The sequence below is a fragment of the Triticum aestivum genome, chromosome 3B (genome assembly GCF_018294505.1).
Source record: "Triticum aestivum cultivar Chinese Spring chromosome 3B, IWGSC CS RefSeq v2.1, whole genome shotgun sequence".
NCBI lineage: Eukaryota > Viridiplantae > Streptophyta > Magnoliopsida > Poales > Poaceae > Triticum > Triticum aestivum.
The window spans coordinates 751,561,420-751,589,265 of record NC_057801.1 but is presented as its reverse complement, the minus strand read 5'-3'; the positions used below and the strand labels follow the sequence as shown (position 1 = coordinate 751,589,265).

Sequence of the window (27,846 nt, the reverse complement as noted above, 5' to 3'; positions counted from 1 at the left end):
GTTTGAATCTTGAATGCATCACATGCTTATCTCCTAAGCAAGTGGCTATTTTCTCCATCGAGTACCAACCCTGGAGGGAGCCAAGCTTTGCCAGCTGGAATATTCGCTACTAAGTTAACTACTAATAATGTACTACTAATTACAACTATATACTCCAGGCCGAACATACCTGCTCTGGATGCATCTCTAGCCGGTAATGAAGAGGTCTACGCTCGATCCAGGCCGCAAGACCGCTCCCTCCAGGTCAGTGCTTTCGAATCTGCTCTAGTTTCTGGGTTTGTGCTAAGAAAGCTGCTTTCATTTCTTCGTTTTTTCCCCTATGAACTTTGTGACTCCTTTTATCTTTTCCGGTGATATGAACTTAGAACATGCATGCCTAGCCAGAAACCAAAGCTCCACGAATCGGTGGGTTGCTACCACAGTACCACTGCAGCCGCCTATGATTGGTCGCCGGGCGTTGTTGTGGGGAGACGTCCATGCTGATTTCCCGATTGTTTTTCTCCATTCTCATTAATATCTCTCAAAAACTAAAGATATTTGATTGCATATATACTGCTCCGACCATGTTTCATCACTTCTCACATGAAAGTTCAAAGAACAATACTCCTCCTTAAACCGTCAATGCACTACCTTCACCCTAAGGGGTTGTTTGGATGAAGAGTACTTCGGAAACTAGTTTTCCTTGATCTTGTTTAGCACCGTAACAAACTACTAAATTTTGTTGTTTTATCTAACTATCTTGAGGATATCCAGAATTAATTTCTGTAAAACCCAAGAAAGTAGTTTTTGGGAAAATGAGTTTATGTTATCTCCTTTTTTTAGGGGTGTTTAAGTTATCTCCTTTGATCCTATTTCTTAGGCTGATATATTTTCCACATCGGCCCATCTGCATCCAAATAAAGTCAAACACAGTTATGTGCAAACCGATTTAAGGCTTTCCTAATCCAAACATGATTCTCTATAAGCACATACCTTACTGAGTTATTAATAAAATTGGTATCCCAAAAACCAACTTAAAACAAGTTTTACTTTAACCTATTGAGAAAAAGGGTTTCCCCCGCTTTATATTATAAAGCAAAGCTCCGATACATCCAGCACGCTGGGGCCACAGCACAGGTAAGCCTAAAAGAAAACAAAAGAGAAATGAATGCCGACACCGGCAGATCAACGACGAAAGGAAGACCGGCAACCGCTGCACCCTCCGACGAAGTGCCGCCGCGATCCCAGCATCTCGAAGCGCCTCGCACCAAGCAACACCTTCAAGAAGGAATGCAACGACGCCGCCGCTGTTGCCCGAACAAGTTCTAGGGTTTCCCCCGGTACGCGAGGGATAGTAGGGAAGAGATATATCCGACGCCCCTCAGGAGGGTCCAATGGCGCCCGCAAGCGTCACCGCGTCGGTGCCGGACAAGCCGACAAGGATTTCTCCCGATCCACAACCACCACCATCACCCGAGGCACTTCAAGATGCACCACCACAACAGCCGCCCACCAGCCTATGCCACCACCGTTACTGGACACCCCCGCCGCCTCTCTGGAGCTGCCAACACGAGGCCTAGCTCGGGCAAGGAGACCCCGGCCACGGGAGCGAGCACAACTCGGACGGGGGGAGGGGGCAACCTCCACTGCCGCAGCGGAGCCGACCGGACGCCGCGACGAGGACTTGCCGGGCCTTGACGGCCCGGCCGGGTCCACTTGGACCCGGACAATCCTGTCGCCACACTGCAGCTCGCCGACCGACGAAATCCTCACCACCCGAGACCGCCGCCACCATGCCATCACCAGGAAACGACGCCGCGGAACACCGAGCCACCGGCCCACCCAAACCCAAATGGGGCCCAAAAGGGCCCAGATCTGGGCTGGGCAGGCGCCGCCAGCCACCACGCCGCCCCACGGCCAACGGCCGCAGCGCCGCGTCGAGCACCACCATGGCACAAGGCATCACCGCCGACGGGCCATACCGCCGCCAGCCCCCACTGGCCGGGCATGGGGGGCCGCGCACGGGGAAGGGCAGGCCCACCGCCGCCAGCACCACGCGGCCGAGGCCCGGCGGTGCACGCTGGCGGCGGCGGGAGGAAGGAGATGCGAGGAGAGAGCCTGGAGGGGAGTGACGGAAGGGCCCCCCGGCCGCCTCGCCCGGGGAGGCGACACAGGGGGTACGGGGAAGGGGGGAAGGGGCGGGGGGAGGGGTGGGGGAGAGGGAGAGGCGCGCGGCGACGGCGGGCTCCGGCCGCGGCCGCGGCTGCGCGCGGGGGAGCCGCTGGCGGCGGTGCTGGAACCCTAGGTGGAGGAGGGAGCTTGGGGTCGGGAGCCTGGCTCTTGACCACTATCTTTGACAGCTTTTTTACTTTAACCTATTGCTATTACTCTTTATCCAAACAACCGCTAAGGGTGGACCTACATTTTCTTTTGAATGGGGCATACCATATGACTGGGGCCACCTGCCAGCGTCTACAACAGAGATGGCGTCAGCGCAAGAGCCAATACATGTGATGAGCGACCTATGAGAATGCTCCTTTGGAACCAGAACTTGTGTAGAAATGACATATTTTCATTTGTTTTCTTTTGAGAAACTTCCAATCTATCCTTCTTCAATCATGACAGTATAAAGAACAATATAGGTAATAAAAATTACAACCATGTCCGTGGACCAGCTAACGACGACTACAAGCATTGGAGTGAGACAAAGGCGCGCCATCATCACCCTTCCGTCACTGGGGCCGGGCAAACCTTGCTGTAGTAGACAGTCGGGAAGTCGTTGTGCTAAGGCCCCATAAGACTAGTGCACCAGAGTAGCAACCAGCGCACCAGAGTAGCAACCAGCACACCAGAATAGCATCCATCGCCGATCAATATATCCTGGTCTGGCTCAAGGCATCACCTCATGAGGCTGACACACTACCAATCTTTGTGGTATCCTTGATTGTGCTATAGGTAGTTGCACGCTCACAATGAGTTCTGGTGGTCGCCTGCTTTGTTGCCATCCCTCAATGCAACCAGAAGCAATTGTGTTATAATCACGTGGCAGTTATGAAATTTTAGGTTTTGAAAATGTTTCTCTGCTATATTTATTATTTCCTTTATATTCGATGAGTAGCCAGACGGAACCTTCATACTGAGCAGGCATTCAAAAAAGATGTCCTTCTTTTCTTTGGTAAGAGTGTAGCTGACAGGACATTGATACTCAATTGGATGCATGCCGTCTTTTTCGTGCATATGTTGCTGCTCCTTCCGTGTCTCCGGTGTATCTTTTGTCTTCCCATACACGCCCAAGAAGCCTAGCAGGTTCTTGCAAAGATTCTTCGTCACATGCATCACGTCAATTGCAGAGCGGACTTCTAGGATTTTCCAATAGGGTACGTCCTAAAATATAGATTTCTTCTTCCACATGGATGCGTGTCCATCAGCATAATTCGGAACAGATTGTCCGCCACGACCCTTTCAAAAAATTACTTTTAAATCCTTGACCATATCAAGTATATGATCACCAGTATGGTGGTCAGGCTTCTTCCGGTGATCTGCCTCACCTTTGAAATGCTTCCCTTTCTTTTCTTAAGAGACGCTTGATCGCAAAAAATCGACGATGTCCTAGGTACACATTCTTCTTACATTTATCCAAATATATACTTTCGGTCTCATCTAAACAGTGGGTGCAAGCGTGGTATTCCTTGTTTGTCTGTCCTGAAAGGCTACTAAGAGCATGCCAATCATTGATGGTTAGAAACAGCAATGCTCATAGGTTAAATTCCTGTTGTTTGTGCTTATTCCACACACGTACACTTTTTTTTGCCCTACAACTGTAAAAATTCTTCAACTAATGGTCTTAGGTACAAATCAATGTCATTGTCGGGTTACTTGGGGGCACTGGATGAGCACTGACATCATAATGAACTTTGTTTCATGCACAACCAAGGAGGAAGATTATAGATACATAGAGTCACATGCCAGATGCTACGATTGCTGCTCTGCTCCCTAAAGGGATTAATGCCATCTGCACTTAAACCAAACCAACAGCTCCTTGCATCACCTGCAAAGTCCGGCCACTTTCTCTCGATTTTTTCCACCGTGACCCATCAGCGGGTACTCTCAACTTTCCATCTTTCTTACGGTTTTCTTTGTGCTATCGCGTCAACTTGGCATGCTCTTTGTTTTGGATTAAACGTTTCAACCATGGTATTATAGTAGCATACCACATCACCATGATAGGAATCCTCTTCCTGGGGCGTTCGCCCTCAACATCACAAGGGTCATCGCGGATAATCTTATAGCGCAATGCACCGCATACCGGGCAAGGACTAATACTTGACTAGGACTAGTAATCCTATTAGAACTCATCTTTCTTTTCTAATCCTACACGGACACCTACTACACGGTTGTTGTTTAATTCTTATAGAGAAGTGCATGGATGAACTCATTTTAGAACTTATTTTTAAATACCAAAATTTTCTAAAAAAAAGTCTCTCGCACACATCTCCACATTCTATGTGCACGTAAAAAGTTTCGCGAAAAAATAACTTTTTATTTGGCCTTTGCAAAAAAGACTGAACAAAAGTGTCCTGGAACACTATTTAGAAGCACTGGAATTTGTCTTTTTTGAGGAGACAAAACAAAAAAAGATTTTTCTCACAAAACTTTGTGCCCGGCACATATATTGCAAAGATGCATGCGTGAAATTTTCGTTTGATTTTTTTGACATTTTAAAATGTGTTTAAAATGCATTTTTTGGAAAAGTTGGTTCGTATGCCCCTGCTTGCAGGACGTGCCCTCTCCAACAGCGACACACTTGCATCGTCACCTTGTGGAACATTTTTGTCTTTGATCTATTATTCCGGTTTTGATTGGTTGGATCCGAAACCTGGATGAAATTTCCTGTCTTGGCCGTCTTAGGCTGGATTTGGCAACATTAAGGCCAACTCATTCTCTTTTCTTCAAGATCTTGGTCCGCAAGTGACGCTTAGTCAGAGGTTTTTTTTTTGTCATGTGTTGCCATGGTTCTGCCATTCTCAGCGTGTCCGTCCAACTTACTAAGATGGCCAAGACATTTGAACGTGGGTGAACAAACTTTCAAAATTTTGGCTATACTTATTCTTTTGCCGGTTCGAGCGACAACCTTGGAGGCCTAGTCTCGGAGTTCTGTACATTCAAGTCTTGGTTGGTAGTGAGTGATGGTTTGATGCACGGACATCTGGGTTAGTATTTTCCATGTTCTTGGATTGTTGACTTCAATGAGACTCGATAGTAATGTGGTCGGATTTGGGTCAATGAGACCCATTTGTTCGCTTTGCAAGAAGTGACGAACGGAATTCCTACTTCCTCATTCTTCATGGTGTTTTATTTCCTTTTATTTTTATATTTTAGCTTTTTCTTGCTGTAGTGACTATGTATTAGCAATTCTTGTTATCACGTTTTATATCGCTTTATCAGCTTGATGCATCAAGGAAATATCATGCTACCTCCATTCCACAATGTAGTGCATATAGATTTTTCTGAAAGTCAAACTTTGCCAATTTTGACCAAGTTTATAGAGAAAATTGTCTATATCTACACTACCAAACATGTACATTATGAAAATATAACTCATGATGTATCCAATGATATGCATTTGGTATTCTGGATGTACCTATTTTATTTATAAATATGGTCAAAATTTGTAATGTTTGACATTTGGAATAATCTATAGGAACTATATTATGAAACAGATGGAGTATAATTGATAAATGGTGTGTTACTTCCCACAAGTCTTTCATACTTTTGTTTCACAAGTGTAGCAAGCCAAAAAGTTAGCGACGAACGAAGTTTTCCTTACACGTGTGGCAACTATCTTTAGTAGTTCATGGCGACAGAACATTTACCATATTGATGGTTGAACTTTTCAGGACCATGGATGGAACTTCAACTTCAAGTGGGGAGCCAAAGCTGAAAGGTCATATAAAGGAGCGAAATAAGGTGAGGCTTGTCAGAATGAAATTTTAACCTTAATGACTTAATCTGATGTCACAATTGCTTGCACGAGGAAAATGTGTGTGTTTTATGGATAATCATTCCTTCTAAGTAGTTTCTCATTGTAAGAATTTAATTAGTAATTAAAATATATGCTTTATGATGAATCTTAACAGCACAAAGAATCATATATAGTGTGTAATGAAATTATAACGAAGTTCTGTAGACAGAATCATTCATATGTTTTCATAGCATTCTGAGCCAATGTGTGAATGTAAAGATGATGATCCTAGCAGGGGAGAATAAAGGCATGCACAATACTTGATAAGGCATAATTATCTTAAACTTATCACATGATCTGAGAAGACAATAAAAAGATATGTACACTTAATCTTGGATCAGAGAGGGGAGGTGTGGGGAGAGGGGATCTCAGCGGGGCCTCCAAGGAGGCGCACAACGGCCATGGGCATTGCCACCGTCGTGGTCAGCCAGGCCAACCACAGATTTGTTCCTATCCCAGACTCACACCACCAAACCCATCTGCCATCAGACCGACAAAGCACACCGGCGCTAGATCCAGAGAGGGCTAGAAGAGGAAGGAGGGCAAAACTTCAGATCCAGCGCTAGAGGCCACCGGAGCAGCCCACAAACCTCGTACGATCATCTTGCCGTCCGCATGGCCGAGGACTCTGTCCCACACCAGCATCTTTCCGACAATGTTCACTAACATACGACATTTCCGTCTACTGCAAGGCACATGTGATGACTCCTTTAATCTCAAGATTTACGAGGATGTGCATTTATAAGGATATATATGGTGTGCATGCATGTGTTCATAGGGATCTTTTTTTCTTCTGGAGAATGTATGGTGTGTGCGCGCGCAATGCTTCTTAGTTAATTATGATGGTCCACCCAATCGATAGGTTGGATGTTTTTCTTTTGGAGAATTTCTATCACCTTTCCCTGTTTTCCTCGTAACGTCCATTTATTTAGTATATAATTAATATGTAGATATGTAATACAAAGATATTCATCAAACATCCCACCAAAAAAAATATTCATCAAACAAAAGGAATATATTTCTTTGCAATTATTTTTTTCCTCTGCCAAAAATAAATATATTTCTTTGCAATTCATTTTGATTGTTTATGATATCATTTATTTCCTTCGATTAATTTTTCTACCAATATTTTGCTTGATTGCTTTGCCCATAGGCATGTATTACCAAGATGGGGCCATGGGGTGGAATAGGTGGCCAAGCTTGCAGAATCATGGTGGAACCCGTATGTCTAAATAGCATAACGATCCGTAGTGGGAAGACGTTACTAGCAATTGCGTTTTCATACAGTGACAAGCATGGAAAGCCTCACCATGCAGGTCCATGGGGAGCTAACGGAGGCCAGCTTATAGGGTCCTCTTTTCATACGGTATGTGCAAATCATATGGAGTATTATTCAAGCTAAGGTTTTCAATTTTCATGCGGTATGTGCAAATCATACATTATTCTTGCTAATCAGTTTCCCGATCTTTTAGATTTTGCTTGGCCCCTCGGAGCATCTGATCCAAATTTCTGGAACAGTTGATATGAATATCGAGCATTCTACCGACGTCATAACATCAATTACGTTTACCACCAATATGAGTGTCTATGGCCCTTTTGGAACAAGAGAAGGACTTCCTTTTCGCAGTAAACTGGTGAGCAATGGAAGTATCGTTGGCTTCTTTGTTCGAGCTATGTGCCTGATTGATGCGATTGGTATCTATGTGAAACCCGAGAGAGAACCAATGGAAAAACAGGGTTTGATCACGAAAACTGGACCATGGGGTGGTTACAACGGGTATCTTTATGACGTGGATGTGTCGCCCCGACGCCTGGTAAGTGTGGTAGTTCGCTGCAGCGAGGTAATCGATTCAATTGCGTTCACATACATTGACTGCGATGGACGGCAACATAGTGCTGGTCCATGGGGAGGACATGGTGCAATTCGAGACGGTGGGACCATCCATACGGTGAACATCAATCTTCATAAATTTATTTTCCCGCTATTAGCTCAGTACATGTAAACAATTAGCCAAGTTTCTAACTGTTTATTGTTCACCTGATCTAGATTGTGCTTGGCCGTTCGGAATATTTGAAGGAAATTTCAGGGACAGTCGGTCCGAGTCCACATCCAGACATTGTAATGTCACTTCTCTTTGTTACCAATATTGGTAGCTATGGACCATTTGGAGGTGGAGGGGGAACTACTTTCTGCAGTCCCGAGCTGAAAAATGGTAGCATTATCGGATTCTTTGCGCATGCCGGACAGAATGTTGACGCAATTGGTGTCTACGTGGATGCAATAAAAGAGAAGGTAATGTTTTACTTTACTTTATGTTTGATTATTCGGTAATGCTATTCAATGAACGTTAGCTGGGGACCATGGCGAAATGAAAATCTTCATGGCAATTTTTTGTGTCGATACGATGGCAATTCCTTCAAGCAATAAGGCAATTTTTTACAGCAAATCCTCTGCCTGCCAGATATTGCCATGCCTTTTTGAAGAAAGTGCAATGTGTTTTTGAAGAATTACCCCCCCAGCGACCGCTCGTTGCCTATTGCGGTCCAACTTTCCTTGCCTTTTTCTAACATTTGGGTACTACACAAGTCCGAACCTGTGGTTTCATTACCATGTTAACATCATGGTCACTACCATCGAACAATGACAAGACAGACAGGTAAATACGCACATAACACATGGAATTTGCACATGTGCGTGTACACTCCTAAAAATGGTAGTCCTGGCACCCGCTCACCCAGGGGTTGTCCTAGAGCAAGCTGCCAATGTGCAGGAACCTACACTTAGCCCCGTCGCGCCGCCCCGGAGTCTGTGCCAGCACCTTTCTTGTAGGAGTCCACACATTTTGGGTACGAGCCGAAGGACAACCCTATGCTTGCAGTCAACGAACTCGGGGAATATAAGCATTGCACAAATCCTGCTAGGAGGAGTGGATGGAGGAGGAGCACCCCAAGAAAGAAGTCCCCCCTCCGCTCTCTCGCGCACGCTGAGATGGCTGCCCTAGCCAACGACGCCCACCGTCATGCCGATTGCGTCGGGGCTGTGGCCCGTGCCTATGGAAGCAGTTGGCAGGCCTGACTGCGTCCCTGCTGCCTGTCATTTTGTTGCCGAAGTTGAGGCTGCTGCGGGCCACAAAGCCGGCACGGCGCAGTCGAACGAAGGTACAAATCATAGCACACAGTTAAGGAACTGAACAGTGTGTCCGTTATCACACATTATGCAACGAGCTGAAACATGTGCAACATGCCCCATCATCGCACTTGATTAAATTATCAGAACCGTGCGTTGAACACCACAAACGATTTTGCTGGCCCAATCGTGTGCAATGATGCCAGTCATCTCACACGCATTAGTCTAGGCAATAGTGTGGAACTCATCACGCACGGTTCACTTGAACCAATCATGCATGATGCTTTATGGATCACACACGGTTCAATTTTCTTAAGGCGTGCAATGCCTTCATCACATACAATTTGAATTTTGGGCGTGTGATAGGAGGGCTTAATAGCATTGATCTGCAGTAATGATAATATTATGCCCGAACGCTTATCTCACCGCTCTATCAGCATCTCGTGTGTGTTGGAAAAAATGTGCTAGAGTTCAGAGTCAAACTCACAACTTCACCCTCGATCTCACAATAGAGGATTGAATGTAGCAACCAACTAACCTAACCAATTGTTTTTGTGTGTTACTAATTGAGATCCAACTTTATACACATGAACCGCATTTGAAACGGATGAACAAGGGGTTCGGCCTATCTAGGCACTTTCTCGAAGAGAGGCTCGGTGAAATAGACATGTCGAGGACTGCCGAACTAAGAACTTGATCGACTCGGACATCCATCTGATTCTTCAAAGTATTTGTTCTGGTGGTGGATGGTGGACAGGGAGACTTGATGTAGGATGATGTGGATGGTGCCCCGAGGATGAGGTGGATGCCAAGGGTTCTCACCAGAACTAGTTGTCCCATTGTACCAGGCCGTCTTTGTAGTTATGCATTTATCTAGGCGCATATTCTACAGTTAGCAATATGACAACTATGTAGTTACCTAGATGCATATGTATAGGTAACCAACTACTTGTGCAATAATTAATAGCATAGTAATTATGTAGTTACCAGACTGCCAATGCTACAATTACCAACATAGCAATTTTGTAGTTACCTATCCCAAGCAATTGGCCATCAGCAACCCACCTCTAATAAGAACCTTTTGCGATTGTTACTTTTACAAACCGCTCCAGAAGAGGGACATTCCGAAATGAATTCTTACCATGTGGCTACCTTAGATATAGACCTTGCAGCAACTATTTTAGTACAAACCGCAACAAAGTCATTTGAAAAATAACCAGAAGCATGCTCGTTTTCTGGCAATATCCCCTGCATAGAGTACTCATATGAGAGTAACACCACCACAACATTTACATATATTTTCCATCACACATCCAACTAGTAAAATATTCCATCTCATGCATATGTACACCACATAATAACCGAGTTTAGTACAATATTCATTGATAAAACTGAATAAATAGCACAATATTCAATGGGAAGTGTTACAAAGAGAAGAAAAGAAACAATGTGCTTTTTTGGTTACCTCCTTGCCTTTCCGAGTAGCAGATTAAGGCTATCGTCTTCCCTCTCTATCCAAGGAGTGAAGGATGATATGTACAAAGCGGAAGAAGAGACACAAATAGAATATCCAAAACACCAGAGTATAAAAAAAATCGATGCCTCATCAAAATATACAAGAATGCATGAGAAGATAGATAAATAGCTAGTTTGAAATGATAACTCTAGGCAGAAGAGTTACAATATCTTATTGGATACTTTTATGTAGTGTTACCAAAATAGTCCTCCCTATTTGCACATAAATGAAGATATTTAGTTTGGCACCATAAACACTGAAGTAGCCATAAAGACTAAAGTAGGGACCATGAAGCCTAAAGTTATCGAAATCCATGATGTCGAGTTCGTCTTTTCCGGCTGATAATGCCCACGGATTGTGGATGGGGCATCATGTTTCATCCAAATGGGGTCCCTCATGATCTTCTCATTTCGTGGATGCAACCAATTTTGTAAGCTTGAAAACCATCAAGTGGTAGCTAACCTTGGACAATATAACAAACTTTGTCTTTTTTTGCGGGACCACACTTTCCATACTATCGAAATGTTTGAATCTACATCCCGCCAGAGCCAAGCACCAACCTTGTTGATGAGAGGTTCGATATGCACTTCTTTTAGCATCACAAAATGTAATGTGAGGTGGAGGTAAGTGCGGGGGAAAGAACCAAGGCAAACCGATGCAGCATGACAAACTTTAGTATGGATCCCGTCACAGTTAATTAGGAAGACATGCTATGCTTTCTCCAAGTTTGGTCTGAAGGTCGCCTGCAGAAAAATGGTCGAGAGGGTGGAGTTGATGGCCACAAGATTTCTGACCAAGGGGCTGAATTTTTTTAATCGTCAGTGTAAAGAGAACCCCTAAACTACACCTACCAGACCCTAAAAGGCTATAGGGTTGTGTGGTGATGATGGTCGATAGTGGTGTTGAAGTACATGGGCAAAATATAGTAAAGCCCTCTCTCATGGGCGATCTACAATTGTGGATTTCGATTTAAAGCACAATCAATAGAATCGAAAAAAGAATTGATCCAAAGAACTGTGAATTTTGTAAAATTGGAGTTCTAATTTGGATTTGCCCATGTAGTTCAACTCATGACAGCCAGAACGGTGTAACCATAAATTTGTAATTGATATTTTACTCTTTTTCTTGAGCACACCTTTGAATTCATGCCATGTTTTATTCATATATAGTTTACATTTTATAACAATTTTATACAATTGGATTTTATGTAAACCAAGTATAAATTCTGATACTGATGGATGATGGTTGGACTTAATTTGCAGGAGAACGATGGCGTAGCATGTGCTAACCCCAAGTTACAAGGTGATGTAATGGATCTGGATAAGGTGAGCTCTCCGAGAATTAAAATTTGACCACTATCTCGTGTCCAAATTTACTTTGCTGCCATAATTGTGTTTCAGCAAGAATTAATAAACAACATACTACCTCAATTTCAAATACATTCTGTACTACTAGTTTTTCGTTTCGGTATTTTAGAGTATATCACGTGCTCAAAAATCAAGGCGTGTCAGCCATTATATGCAGTAGCGTTTATGACTAGCCACTCCTTGATCGAATACATAAGTCTATATAACCTCTCGTAAGTCCTAACTCTTCCTTGATATGCACAATTCTTTCTAATATGCAAAACAGAGGTAGTATAATGAGCTTAACATATTTATTGATGATGAAAGATTTCATAAAATACATGGTACCAGTCAAAATTGGAATGTACTTATTTTAACTGTGCGTATAGAGCTAATTAATTCATGTTATTTATCAGTTAATGTTTATTACTCCTAATTTTATGATTCATTTATTTGCTCATCATAGGCACTAATGATGAAGATTGGGCCGTGGGGAGGGCATAGCGGTTATCTTAAGGACATCAAGGAGGCACCCCTATGCCTAAACAGTGTCACAATCCGCAGTGGAAAGGTTGTATATTCCCTTGCATTTTCCTACAGTGATGGCCATGGAAAGCAGCACCATGCAGGCCCATGGGGAATATGCGAAAGCTTTTCTTATGGGAGGTTTGATACGGTGAGTGTAGATGTTACTCGAGATTTGTTTTCAAGAAAAGACGAAATGTGTGTCTATCGCGATCTCTTTGTATCTATGGACTATGGCTAGGCTGGTAATCATTTGTCTTCTCTTATAGATTCAGCTAAGTTCCTTCGAGTTTTTGGCTGAAATTTCTGGAACCATTGGTTTCTCTACCCAATATTCTGCCAATGTGGTAACGTCGATTAAATTTATCACCAATGTTGGTTCATATGGACCTTTTGGAGCTGGAGGAGGAATTCCTTTCCATAGTCCACTATTGGGCAAAGGCAGTATTGTTGGCTTCTTTGCTCATGTTGGGAAGGCGCTAGACGCAATTGGTCTCTATGTGAATTCTGAGAGGCAACCAACAAGAGAAGCGGTACCAACTTACTTGTAGTGAATTCTGTTTATTTAATTACTTTTAAATAGATTTTTGTAATACACTTACCATGTACTCTCTCCGTCTCATAATATAAGAATATTTTTCAAGCTAACATATCTTGATTTTCTTTATTATGGGGCGGAGGGAGTACCATATATTAAAGAAGAAGTTCGGTACAGATTGTTTTAAAATTTATCATTACTTTGACATTTGTTAATCTGTTGTACTCAACAGGTTTCGATTATGAAAGTTGGCCCATGGGGTGGCAGTTCTGGGTTGTGCAATGACGTGGCAGTGTTACCCCAGCGTCTTGTAAGTGTGGTGGTTCACAGTGGCGAGGTAGTCAATTCGCTTTCGTTCACATATAGTGATTGCAATGGACAAGTGCACATTGCCGGGCCATGGGGACGGACGGTTGAGTCTCATGACGGTAGTTCTCATCAGGTGAGAGTATCGGTCCTAGTAATAACTTGTTACAAAACAATGCTTTGTTGTTGGGTTTAATGGATGATTTAATGCTTACTAATGGCATGTATGCTTGAGCATATTCATGTAATATTCACAACATGTAGGCGATGTCATATGAAAAGATGTCATTCCTTGAAAAAATATGCTTTCCATTTAGTGAACTTTCACACCTTCTGAGAGTGTGTCAATCCCTTTAACATCACTTGGTGATTCTCTGACTGGAGTTAAATCATGCGACTAATAGTTAATTTGGGTACTGCATCAATTATCTTTTTCTTGGAAAGGAAGGCAAAACCTATCAAGCACTCCATCCTCGGATGCATAGAACCATAATTTTAGTGAACAAGTTAAGATGACATGCATCAAGATCGAACGTATCAGCTTACAAAACACTCCCTCTGTAACAAATATAATATGTTTTGGATATTTCAATATGGACTACATACTGACTGAAATGAGTGAACAAACACACAAAACGTGTCTATAGTCATCCGATTCACAAAAAAATTAGGACATCTTATATTTGTGAACGGAGGGAATAGAAAAAAAACAACTCTAGTGGAGAATGTTTGCCTCTGAAATAGGCAGCATAAATATGCGCCGTTTCTATCGCCTGTGTCAATCCATATTAACTATATTACCATGTACAAATAGCTTTTTTTCCGAGAACATGTACAAATAGCTAGTGTGATAACCAAATTTCTTCACTTGTAGATTCTTCTCGGGGATTCAGAATTTCTGATGGAAATTTCTGGAACAGTTGGTCCGAGTCCTGACCATTCAGATGTTGTATCGTCACTTTTATTTGTCACCAATGCCAGTAGCTATGGACCATATGGACAAGGAGGGGGGACTCGCTTCCAAAGTCCACGTCAGAGAGATGCTGTCATCGTTGGCTTCTTTGCCAATGGTAGAGAATTTATTGAAGCAATTGGTGTCTATTTTAGCCCACAGGAGGGGACAAACGAAGAAGAGGTACAAAATTTCTTCCCTTGAATCCTGTGTGCATTATGTTATATATATGGTCTTGTAATCTGGAAGTGCATGTGGAGTCAGCAGCACCATGTGCAAGCATGACTGCACACTCCTTTTCTGAAATTTCCTTCTATATCCCTGGATAAGAAGGTAATTCTTTGTATGCTAATTATTCAGCAATTTTCTATACAACTATATTTGGGTTTGGATTCCAAGTCTGTATATCCCAGTAATTAACAGATTTTTTTGGCCTACATAAGGTTTCCAAGGCCATTTTCTGTGCATAGATAGCACCTTTTTTTTTCCACACAAAGAGCAGATTTGTTTTTTTTACGCGTACATTGGTTTCCAGATGAACAAATTGAAGTGCCCAGATGTCCAAACTTCAGTAAGAGAATTGCCAACTAGTAGGAGCCTTACAATTGAGAACAGAGGCTAATCAGTCTTTCCTCGCTTAGACCCTGCTTAATTGGTTTAATATTTCAGGGCTCAAAACCAGTGTATTATTGGGAGCACTGGGGGAGCTTGACAAGAATTCCTAGGTGGGGCAACATAATAAATGTGTACATTTCAAGGGCAAAATACTAAAAAAAACGTTTAATCTAAGCTCCTTTCGCACATGTTGCTAACACAGATTGATTTTTTTTTTGCGAGAAAATTTCCGATCTATTCATCTTCAATCATGGCAGTACAACGAATACCAGAAATAATAGAAATTACATCCAGATCCGTGGACCACCTAGCGACAACTACCAGCACTGAAGCGAGCCGAAGGCGCGCCGCCGTCATCGCCCCTCCATCGCCGGAGTCAGGCACAACTTGTTGTAGTAGACAGTCGAGAAGTCGTCGTGCTAAGGCCCCGTAGGACCAGCGCACCAGAATAGCAACCGCCGCAGATGAAGAATAACGTAGATCAGAAAAATCCAATCCGACGACACACGAACGTAGACGAACAACGACGACATCCGAGCAAATCCACCAAAGATAGATCCGTCGGAGACACACCTCCACACGCCCACCAACGATGCTAGACACATCGCCGGAACGGGGGCTAGGCGGAGAGACCTTTATTCCATCTTCAGGGAGCCGCCGCCGTCTCGTTTTCCTGAACAGGACACAAACCCTAGCAAAACCGAAAGAAACAATTAAAAACGGAACCCTCCCGCCGACCCTTGCCGAGATCCACTGCGCCCCCATGGCCCTAAGACCATCGGAGAGGAGGCGGACCCGCAGCGGCGGCGGCGGGAGGCAAAAACCCTAGCTTTTTGTGTAGGAGAAGGAGGAGGCGGCCGCTAACACACATTGATTGGGAGATGTAATATTTTCTGAAACACGCACGATTCTGCTTGGTTTGTCGTTTTCGTTCCTTTTGCACCCAGTTTGCACCCGTCACCAACTTAGGCTAAGTAGTCAATCTCTTCTGTCACTTAAGGCCAACTCCAGCGCGTGACCCTATCCTGTTCGGGTTCGTCCGTTTGGAGCAAAACAGACAAATCAGACGGCCCAACGTGCGGGCGCAAACGGATTTTTGTCCTTTCTATGTTTCCTTTCGACCCATCCCGGCCAAAGTTTGGGCCGCTTTTAAGGTGAAACGGACAGCGGGCGGACGTAGGGACGCGCGCGCTTGTCCTCCCTTGGCCCGCCCGTCGGTGGCACAAAGCACCAGCCCGGCGCCCCATTTCGCGCCATTTTCCCCCAAACCCCCCCACGTCCCGCCCGCCACCCTCCCGCCCATGGCCGATGCCCCGCCGAGTTCCGGCGGCTAGGCCGTCGACCCACTCGGAAAGGTGAAGAAGAAGGCGGCCAAGGGTCTGAAGAAGAAGCGGCCGGAATGCATGCCGGCGGAGCTCGCAAAGATGGACGCGGAATCGACGAAGAGGAGGAACCGGAGGGCGGTTGTAAAGGGCATGAACGCCGCGGCCAAGTTCGCCGCCGAGCGCGCTGCGTTGGAGGCCGAGCGGCGCAAGGCTGAGGTCGGCAAGAAGGAGGAAATCGTCAATAAAGCGCACACCCTCCTCATGCTTGGGATTTGCCGTCTGGCGGATTTCTCTGTAGCGCCCGTCGGCCCGGCGAGCACAGGCTCATCGGCCGCCAGGCCTCCGCACCGCCCCTCGCCGATCGCGCCTTTGTCGCCCGTTTTTTCTCCGGCAAGGTACGAATGCCAGACCCGTTTTTCGGGGTCGCCGGACGTGGGAGTGATCGCGCCGTCCACCCCGCGCCCCTTGGCCGTCATCGACCTCAACTTCACATCGTGGTGTGACAGCGGCGGCCGGCCGTTCCTCGAGATGCAAAGAAAGCAAGCACGACCGCCGTCTATGGGCACCATGTCGTCACCTCGCGTCCTGTTCGATGAAATGCTAACACCAGCACCAACGGTCGACGACCCCTTCTACAACTAGTTCATGGAGAATGTCATCTATGAGGGTGAGCGTGGCGCTGCCTACGATCCCAACGAGACCCAAAGTTAGGATGGCCGCGCCCAGTAGTGGCCGATGAAGACATTGAGGCCCACGACCATGCTGACTATGACCATGGTGACTCATCGCATAAAGATGATGACATCTATTGCGAAGGTGATGGTGATGAAGAAGATGAAGGCATTGATATTGGGGGCGAGCCATTGTTCATCGACGAGTTCACCCAAAGAGCGGAAGCACAAAAGAGGAAGAAGAGCATTCGTACGGGATCATAATCACAAGAGGAGGACAAATTGATTTGCCAAAGTTGGATGGAGAGGATGCATGAATATACGGAGACTTCTCCCCTCGTGCTAGACCATGCCCGTAGATGCTGCGTATGCCGATGACTGCCTCTAAGAGTGAAGTCATCGTTCATGTCGCGACTCCCGTTCTGTAGATTATGCCTGAGCTGCACAAGATATGTGGGGAGTCCACTTCGCCTCTATCAATGCTGCTTCGGAAGGAGATGGGCTCTTTAGGGGCCTTGCCAATGCCCACGACGCCCTCACCACCACCGTTGGATCTGAGCCAAAAGCTCGTCTTTGTTGACCATGATGGTGTGGATGCTACTGTTACTCACACTCATCTGGACATTAGGTGGATGGTGGCTGTGTGTGGTAAAGTTGATAGGGTTGGTGCGATGTCACCTAATTCAAAGACTCTCTTCACAACAGAGCTTTGCAACTTGCTTGCCAGTTTGAAAGCGGACTAGCCATGGATCTAGCAAGGTGACTGCTTGCATCGCGGCGGAGAATAATACGAGGGGCAAAATCAAGAAGTTGGAGAAGGCTCTTAGGAGCAAAGTAAAAAGGCGTAGCACCATCGGCATGGCGTCTGCAACTGCTTAAATGGATGATCTTCAGTCTCTTGGACCGTCCTCATGGTTAGACTTGTCTCCAAAGATTTGGTGGTGTCCTTTGTCTTCAGCCAAGGTGTTCTCGTCAGGGATTCGTGTTTGTAGAAGTGTGAGGGTTTGTGTTCGTTGCACATTGAATATGTTTGCTGGGTTGACCGTGCGGTCATAAAGCTCCATGCTTTGTGAGTCGTCCACAGGCGGTGTCTATATCTGTTTTTGATCGGTTTTTCGTTAATTACCTGGGCAATTCTCTTCTTCTTAATTATTTGATGAGGCACATCTTTTGCCTCTGTTTTGAAGAAAAAAACATTAGTTAAATTAGAGTGGTATATATGGAGATTTTTTTTCCTAAAATAGTGCTTGTATAAGGAATTGGCGATGACTTGGACTAGTATTCAATGGTACAAATGGGCATTTCTCCCCCATTTTCACGGTGACCTCCAACAGAATAGGGATGACATTCTTGGTAATTAGGAAGTTATAAGATAAGATTTTTTTTAGAAAGTTAATGATAAGATTGGTATGGTAGGCTATCTCATGCTACAAAAATTATGCAAGCAATATTTATCGACCATCTTTTCTATGTAGGAGGATGTAGTTTCTGGTACTTCAGATGATATGGCTTCTAGACAAAGGTAAGACCTGGCTCTCGTGTCTATTCTCCGCGGCATGTGCATACCAAACAATGCTGATAATAGTGCACCTCTAATACCGGGAGAATTGATCTGTGTGCTCTCATGTCACATTTCATCTCTTACAAGTAGTAGAATTACATCAATGCTTTCATGACTGTTCGGTCTTCGATCACAATTCGCACGATGCATTTTCTTAGAACTGTATCCAACATCCATGTATTGTACTATATCATAAAGTATTATCTTGATTTCCTGTATCCATCTTATGATTCTGAAATGCCGGTGTCTTTCAACTTGTTCGATGCTTATGCGTACAAACTTATCACTGAGCTGCCTCTTGGTAGTGCCGATTTAATGGCTTAGAAATAAAACAACTAAAGCTATCAACAGTGCGAGCTCGGCCATCGGATCTCAGATCCAAGTGCTCCCAGGAGATGTTGAACATTTTTGCAAAAAACCCTCAGGGAGTCCGAAAATTGCACGCAGGTACACCAGCTACAGCAGCTCCCTGCTGGGTGTCGGCCCATCAACAAACTATTGGTCGGCAGCAAAGTTCCACTGTTCCAGACCATTTTCTTATGAGGAACTGTTGCAGATCATTTTAATTTGAGCTTATTGTACTGCTGTCATGCTTCAGTCAATAAACTAATCTCTACCAAGAATTGAAGCAAATCTCAATGCTTACTGTGTATCTATGAATATCCATGTGTTTAGGAAGTAAGCTAATTTATCTGTTGTCTGACTAATGGAAGTGCATGATGCATGTAATCAGGGTGGACATAAAACCTGCATCTAATGTGCTGGAGCATATGATACTCGACGAAAGTGCGGAGCCGATGAATCTGCCGTTAGCACTTCTACAACACGTCACGGAGGATTTTGCTGAGAATCGACAAATTGGTCGTGGTGGATTTGGAGTCGTTTACAGGGTAAGCTCAAGTTGTAAAATCCCTAAACGTAAAAAATTTCTGGTAGCACAGCTGAAATCGATCTACAAGCTATGATTGTGCTAACAAGACACGCTAAACAGGGAGATCTTCAAAATGGGAGTGTTGCTGTTAAAAGGCTCTTAAACAGTCATACAATTGAAGAGGAGCCATTTAATCGCGAGGCTATTTCTCTAATCAGTGTAAAACACAAAAATGTAGTACGGTTTCTGGGTTATTGTGCTAATACAGAGAATAAAGCTATGTTACATGCAGAACCAGGGAAAGCCTTGAAGTATGTTTTCGTCGAGATAAGGGAAAGATTACTCTGTTTCGAGTATATCAATAATGGGAGTCTCGACAAATATCTTACTGGTACGACGATGCATGTGGTGTGTTGCAGTTCCTTTCTTGATTTCATTTACCTTTTCATTGCCGGTCACTTTTAGTCTTGTTTCACTTATGTAGATGAACTAAGGGGACTTGAATGGCATACTCGCTACCAAATTATTCGAGGAATTTGTGATGGTTTGGTTTATCTTCACAAGGAAAAGGGTATTGTTCACAGGGATATGAAACCTGCGAATATACTGCTCGATCATCGTATGATACCAAAAATTACAGATTTTGGTATATCAAAATTCCTTAACGGAGCAACACACGCTGTCGCTAGTAACCGCATAGGTTCACTGTAAGCTTCCATACGGAGAACCCAATTTTTAGTGTCATGTTCACCCATATATATAACATATAACTGAATATCATAATTTGATGCAGCGGATATTGTGCGCCTGAATTCATAAATCGTGGTCTGGTGTCAATCAAGTCAGACATATATAGCTTGGGTGTTATAATTACAGAGCTTGTGACTGGATGTAAGGACATCCCTGATATAAAAAATGTAAGAATTATTCAACTCCCCCCCCCCCCCCCCCCCCCCAAAATACCTCCGTGTAGAATCATAATGGATCCCATTTTATTCATATACTGGATCAAGTTTCATACTATATATGTGAGTTGCTTTGGAACAAGACATATAGTGTAATCTGTAAAGTATCTATGCTGGAGATTTGAAACCAAAAATTACATGCCACATCTTTTCGTGAAGTTAAACCAAGTGATACTTCTGTGCTTCTCTGCATGGATAATGCTAATTAACAAACAAGTTTCCTCTCCCTCAAAAAAGAAAAAAGAAAATAGTTTCTTAAATAAATAATGCATGAAGTGTGGATTTCAATTTTTATGTATTAATCCCTTCTTCCTAAAAAATAAGTCATATAAACTTTGTCTTAAGTCCAATTGGTTGACCAAGTTTATAGCAAAACAATCGACATTTGTTATACCCTCTATATATCATGAACTCATATTTTGTGAAGGACCTATTGATATTAATTGTATCATTTTAATGCTGGAAAAAATATTATAGGATCATTATAAATCATCTTTATGAAATGCTAGGTACTTAGAAGGTGGAGGTACAGGTGGAATAAGTCACTGAGCTATCCACCATCGGGTTATCAACAAGTAACCAAATGTATTGAAATTGTGTCAATGTGCTTGTCAGACTGCCCAAAGAGAAGACCTTATATATGGGATATAGTCACTATGCTCAATAACATAGAAAATACGAAGGAACAAATTAACGATTGTGATGACTCTCCAGTTGCCCCAGTAAGCTCATACGTTCCAAAAAACTTATTGGTTCGTGCGACTGCTAGCTTAAACAAGTAACTAACCCATGAAAATGCCAAATATTTTCATGCAGATAAGCCCTTACCCCTGGGAGCTGCTTGAGCTTGACATGCTGGAGCTGAATTTCCCCTTCGAGATAAACAAGCAGATACCATGCTCCCTTCAGCTGACCAACGTATCCAATGATTATGTTGCCTTCGATATTGTAATGACAGGCGTATTGCTGTATGACGTAGAGCCTAAGAAAGGTATTGTGCCACCACAATCCAAGTGCAACGTCATGGTAACATTGCAAGCACAGCAGAAGGCACCCAATTCTACAGCGTTCAAGGATGAGTTCTTCATGCGGTGCGCCGCTGTGAATGAGGGCATCATGCGTGAGGATATCACTCAGGACATGCTTGACAAGAAGTCGGCTAAAGGGGTTGACGAGGTGACGCTAAAGGTTGTTATTTCGGCTGTTGGCTCTGCCTAAGGAACTCAAATTGTTTGCTGTGAGCAGTTCTTCAAACAGTGTTTCTGAAGCGTAGTGTGCTTCGATGCAGCTCAAGGCGTGGAGATTAGAACATGCCTCTTGAAAAGGGCATTATAGTCCTATTTAGCGAGGTGAAATTATTTGTTCTCGTGTGACCTCTCCCACCCAGATCCTTTGTTCTTGCTTGGATTACTGCGAACCAGAAAATTAAATTGGTAAGAGTTAATTGTCGCAGTACTATTCCGGTTAGTTGCTTGGATGAAGAATATTATGGGACGAGACGACCAATTACTGTGCCGGCTAGTTGTTTGGTTTAGGGTTGGAGGTCGATCCGTCTGAAGTGTGGGACCACAGATCTGATCGCAACAGTAAGTTGATAGCATTATTTTCCATTGTTAAGAAACGATTCGACGTTGTCCACGTTGAAACACGGTGACTATCCCCCACCAAAACACACACACACACACACACACACACACACACACACACACACACACACACACAAGAAACGGAGTGGCCATGTGCTGAAACAGAGAGGCTGATCCCATGGCTCTTGTTTGAAACACGAAAGAAGTGGCCGAATGAATACCTAGTCAAACATTAACTAGGTAAATGATGTTCTAGAATCTAGATGTTTCCTTTCCCGTGGTAGCAAATATGCTGGCCGGTAGAGAATTACTATATGTTTCCCGAGCTGCTCTAGTGCGATCATATCGAGCCTTGACGGTCGGGAGAAGCTAGGGCGATGCGGTTTGACGTGCAGAAAAATAATCACGAAAAAACCCGCCGATGTGGCATTAGGACCCATCGGTCATAAGGCTCATAAAATTTTAAACATGGTAAATTATGGCAACACTTCCACTAAATGGAGTAAAATGGACGAAATCCTGCTAAATGAGATAATTAGTGTCAAAATGTCGAAATAGAGGGTACAAATCGGAATTTACTCTATAATTAACGTTCACAAACCAACTGGATCCTACACAATGTAGCAGATTATCTTGGGATAGTGAGTGTTAATTTCTCTTTTGCCTAAGGATCTAGTGAGTGTACGACCTCCATCAGGTAACCAGTTTAAGTCGTTGTATGGTAGGAGTAACCAAACCGTAGCCTTCTGTGCATTTTTGTCTAAACTCTATCCCCAAGCTCTATTGTTTGGCAATGTGCTTTTCTCCGATCGGCTTGCGAAAATACATTTGGACCGTGCAAAGAGACATCCCTTCTGATATCACCGGAACTCGTATTGATGGGCACCCATCAGTTTGTATTCATACGCATTCAATCAGTAACATTTGTGTATACAGTTTGTCGCATGCCAAGGTGTCGACTCTGCCAGGGCGGCGACCTGGATGGTGAGATTGTGCGTCTGGCTCTGCGGTGAGCAACGCCGCACCGATGGTGAAGCCTCCTCCTGGCTATGGAGGTAGCAAGGGAGGTGGCTGGCGATCCCGGTGTCGTCTTGGCTTGGGCTGGGGTGAATCCCTGCTAAAGATCTAGAGGTCACGTGTTGGCAAGACGACCCTTCTTGCAAGTTAGGCTAGTTTCCTTGGTACCTCTAGTGGAAGGGGTTGGTACCGTCCATGATCATGCCTGCAGGTATTTCTCAGAGCATCTCCAACAAGACCCATACTTCCCCAATATGCCCGGGCGGATACCCCGGACAAAAAATCACAACCCAAGCGGATCCCCAAACCTAGCCCATATGTTGGCTATCCTGCACCCCATTTTCAATCCATATGTGGGGCGAATTACTTTAGAGATTCAAGGACGCATCCGCCACATCGAACCGGTCCAAACAGCTCGGAGTCCTAAGAAGCTTTTGCTAAGAAGTGATGGTTAGTAGCGCCACTAAGCCCTCTACTATTCTGAGGGCCAGTTCTTTTGGTGGCTTTTTGGGCTCCTAGAATAAACTGGCCCCATTCATCTTATTCTAGAAGTCCAACCAAAAATATTTTTCTAGAAGCCTACTAGTCACGTCTTAATTAGTAGGCTTCAAAAAAATAAATTTAGTTGAGTTTTTAGAATAAGTTGAGTAGGGGAAACTTATTTCAGAAGCCAGCAAAAGAACTGGCTATTAGGGGCCTCTCATTCATGCAACTTCTTTTGAAAGCACTATATTTTTGTATGTGCATGCTAGTAAAAAACTAAAAATATAGTTACTACGATATAATATTTTGTATGCCAAATCTTAAGTATTATTTTCCATTGGAAAAAGTAATTTGATATATTAACAATAATATATAGAGAAGTTTAATTTCATATACTCTATGATGCAATTTATTTAGGAAAAGAAGGGCAATATATGTTTTCTTTACTGTTGTATTAATATCACACACTCTCCCACTCAAAAAAAGCACTCTTTTTATTAATATTATGCAGGGAACGATGAATACAATCAACAAAATAGAATGGGAACGGGAAATGTTAGAGCTATGCAATAATTCAACAATGGATTGGATCAGCCATTTTTTGAAGCCAAGAAAGATTGTAGACCATGTGGAAGGTTATGTGATCGTGGCTGATGTGTTTATGATTGCCCTTGCCATTGTAACATCTAGGCGCAGCGTCAATCCCATAGCACCATTATGAGACATGGAGTCGAGGGATTGTTTATATTGTCCTTCCCACTCATCTCCTACACACTGGGACAGATGCAGGGACAAGTAATCAAGAACGAGTTGTATCCGGTGTGGACAATGTTTATTGCCATATTTTTTGCGGGGACCAATGCAGTGTTTGTCCAGAAACTCGATGAGTACAAAGAAATCCATGAAGCTCCATTGCGACTATCTCTTGTTCATGTTCTATGTCGGCTCAATTTCAGTTGTCTTTACCACCACCGGTATGGTGCTTCCATATAGTGGTTACATAGTTGTGGCCATGATTTTTCTATTGCCAAATAAAAGTATGGAACGGTGGAGTGCCATAAACTTGGCAAGCAAACCATCATCATAGAATGGCATCAAGAGGCTTGCCCTCTACATGAAGCAAGAGCACCAACTCAGCACATCCTACAACCCTCATACCATGCAGGGATACAAGTACATGGTTCTCATCCACGAGGGGACCATATTCGGAGAAGGAGGAGTGACATTGGAGAAAATATGGTCTGGCAACATAGGTGTCTTGTCATCCTCTGGCGGACAACATGTCTGTCATCTCAAGGATGTATGCCTCTCATTCTCATTGTTTCATCTCGTGGTCCGGTGATATTTTGGCTACACCTGTTCAGAATCAAAGCTTGACAAGACTCGGGTTCTTGTTCTTGATGGTCTTTTGCAGACAGAACAAGACTATGAAAGAGCATTCCAAGTGATTGAAGCAGAGATGGCATTTCTTTATGACTTCTTCTTCACCAAGTATGCTTTCATCATGTATGGTAGAGAGGTACGGTGTTGTGCCATCTCACTCGCCACCACAATTCTCGTAATAGGTGTTGGCATAGTGTCTCTCAGTGTTCTGGATCCAAATGTTTCTATTTTGACTGATCTCTTGGTGAAAACAAGCACGCAAGACATCATTGTTACCAAGATAGTGTTGGGTGCACTATCTATATTTCAATTAGTAGAGATATGGTCTTATTGTGTCTCTGACTGGGCAAAGGTGTCCTTGGTTTGTAAATATGTATTGAATCCATCATGGCAAGGAAATGCCCATATCGAGAAGCTTATTTTGCTTCTAGGAAGACCTCACAGATGGCTCCGCTATTGGCGTAACAACATTGGTCAATACTCAGTCCTTGATTTCTTCACATCCAGCTACTGGGATCGGTTGGTACAACTCTTTCATATTAGAAAATCAGGCAAGCCCATAGAGTTGTCAATGGAGGTGAAGAAGGCAGTTGCACGAACTATCAAGAACTCTATCAACGGCCATCTATCGAGTGGAATTTCCACACTCATGAAGCATGACATGAGTGATGAAGTATGCTGGGCATGTCAAGTTAGCGATGAATTTACACTCACTCACATCATATTGGTATGGCATGTTGCGACTAGTTACTGTGAGATCTTTGAAACAGTCAGACACCCAGATGAAAATGATATGCATCCAAACAAAGTTGTTGCCACTAGCTTGTCCAAATATTGTGCATACTTGGTCTCTTTTGCCCCAGGGTTGCTTCCAGGTAGTTCGGTAGAGGCAGAGTGTGTACTCGATGAGCTGGTTGGAGAAGCAAAGGAAGCATTTCAAAATCTCACATTGCCAAGGGAGAAGTATGAAAAGCTTAGAGAACTGCACAATGCAGGTATACGAGAGAGCACAATTTCTGCACAGTTGTTGACCAAAGGTGCTATACTTGGGAAATCCTTGGAGAACATGGGAAATGACACAGTCCGTTGGGATTTGCTGGCAGATTTCTGGGCAGAGATGATGGTGTATATCGCCCCGTCCAGCAATGTGTCTGGTCACATAGAACTTCTTGCTCAAGGTGGCGAGTTTGTGACGCACGTCTGGGCTTTACTTATGCATGCCGGTATCCTGGAGAGGCCTGCTGCTGCTACTACCGCAGTCCCTTAGATGGGGAAGAGCGGGCTTAAGATATAAAGGCGTGAGGAGCTATAATTGTTTCTGTATCCTCAGAATTTGTCTGATTATCAGAGTTGCGTTGTGATGAATATGATGGTGTGCTTATTTATTTACTCTAGGATAACCGTTGTTTGTTGTACCTGTTGAAACTCTACCGCCTGTTGTGCATATGTACTGTACTGGTAGCAGTACCCTATGGTGTGTTGTGCGCGTATATGTGTGTGCGGTTAAAAAGATCTCACTCCTTCTCAAAATATAAGGCAAAGATACAGGGATATCCAATTCTGAGCCCAGGCTCAGCTGATCCTGAAATCATATCCGTCCACTCACGTGGATGTGTACATCCTGCTGTATTTTTGCCTTTATAGCTGTTGTATCGACATCAAAAACTAGCGCGTGGACACACTAATTGCGTCGCAGCCGGTAAGGTGGAGGCGAAACAGCTAGTTCAGGCACGGCTCCGTCATTATCCCGTGCCAGTCTGAGCCGTCTCCATGGCACGGCCGCTAGGCCACTCCCTGCCTCATTATTATATCACCATGGTTGTCGACACCTAACCCTACATAATCGTATTCGTATCCCCACCATTGCCGGCCGCTTGTGCATGCGTACGTAACTGAAGCTCCATTCTTGCTCCGGCGTCACCGTCGTCGGACCTCCTCGTCGTCCCACTTGCATCGGATTCCGCCGCCAATGGTGCCATCAGAACGAAAGCTCGTTGCTTGGTTTTGAATCTACACGGAAGGTGTAGCAACCAAAACAATGGATGGCCATCCAGTGGGTTGACATCCCCCACCAGTGCTTCAGAAATGGCATTTACTCTGTCAGCAGTTCAAGTTTTGAATCACACGGCGCACAAACTCAACTGTTGAATATATTGTGTATGTATATTGTGTCGTAGACCCACCTTGTAGTTTTTCTGTATAGTTGAGGTTATGGTCCCGTCTTGCACATCATATATACATGCCTAGTGCACCTGATCAATACATTGAGAATTGCACGGGCCAAACCTCATCTTACGTGGTATCAGTTTTGCTCATGATCCCAACCTAACCCTAGCCACCGCCTTCGCTGCGCCTCCATCGCGCCGCCGCCGCCACCGCTCCCTCACACCGCCACACACCGCCGCCGCCGCCGCTACCATCTAGCCGCCACCGTTGCCCCGTGTCGCCGCCACCTCTCCCTGCAAGCCGCCGCTGCTCCTCCCCTCTACCCTCACGCGACAGACGCCGCTGCCTCAACCTCCCCACTCAACGGAGGCCGCCGCCTCTCCTTCCCTGCCCGACAGCCACCGCCGCCTCTCCCTCCCCACCCGACAGCCGCCGCCGCTTCTTGCTCCCTACCCGACCACCGTCGCGCCATGAACTCCCCGGGCTCCTCCATCTCCTCTGGTGCCAACCCCTTTGCCGGCCCGGATGTCAACCTTGTTCGCGATGTCAACATCCACGAGCGTGTCCCGGTGGTTCTTGATCAATCCACCACCTCCTACTCCTCTTGGAAGCGGTATTTCTCCTTGGTGTTTCGCGAGTATTTGCTCCACGACTACGTCGATGGTACCATGGACTCCAACCTCACGGTGAACGAGGAGGAGTAGAGGATCCTCGTGTTGGGGAACATAGTAATTTCAAAAAAAATTCCTACGCACACACAGGATCATGGTGATGCATAGCAACGAGAGGGGAGAGTGTGTCCATGTACCCTCGTAGACCGAAAGCGGAAGCGTTAGCACAACGCAGTTGATGTAGTCGTATGTCTTCACGGCTCGACCGATCAAGCACTGAA

The 27,846-nt window shown here is 44.4% G+C and overlaps 1 protein-coding gene across 2 annotated transcripts; it reads left to right on the top strand.

The window, feature by feature from the left end:
• LOC123072194 (uncharacterized) lies at nucleotides 1–21,940 on the top strand. Of its 2 annotated transcripts, XM_044495759.1 has the most exons (17): nucleotides 1–243; nucleotides 5,877–5,946; nucleotides 7,155–7,367; nucleotides 7,474–7,950; nucleotides 8,049–8,294; nucleotides 11,907–11,969; nucleotides 12,457–12,666; nucleotides 12,785–13,048; nucleotides 13,286–13,495; nucleotides 14,234–14,494; nucleotides 18,398–18,444; nucleotides 19,217–19,373; nucleotides 19,475–19,745; nucleotides 19,839–20,061; nucleotides 20,148–20,271; nucleotides 20,829–21,041; nucleotides 21,136–21,940. In XM_044495759.1, the coding sequence occupies exons 1-17, from the start codon at nucleotides 197–199 to the stop codon at nucleotides 21,535–21,537; spliced, it is 3,498 nt and encodes a 1,165-aa protein (XP_044351694.1). In that variant the 5' UTR covers nucleotides 1–196; the 3' UTR covers nucleotides 21,538–21,940. The 2 variants fall into 2 exon arrangements, with proteins under 2 accessions (XP_044351694.1, XP_044351695.1); XM_044495760.1 differs by lacking the exon at nucleotides 21,136–21,940 and having other exon boundaries at nucleotides 20,935–20,986.
• Nucleotides 21,941–27,846: the final 5,906 nt, after the last annotated feature.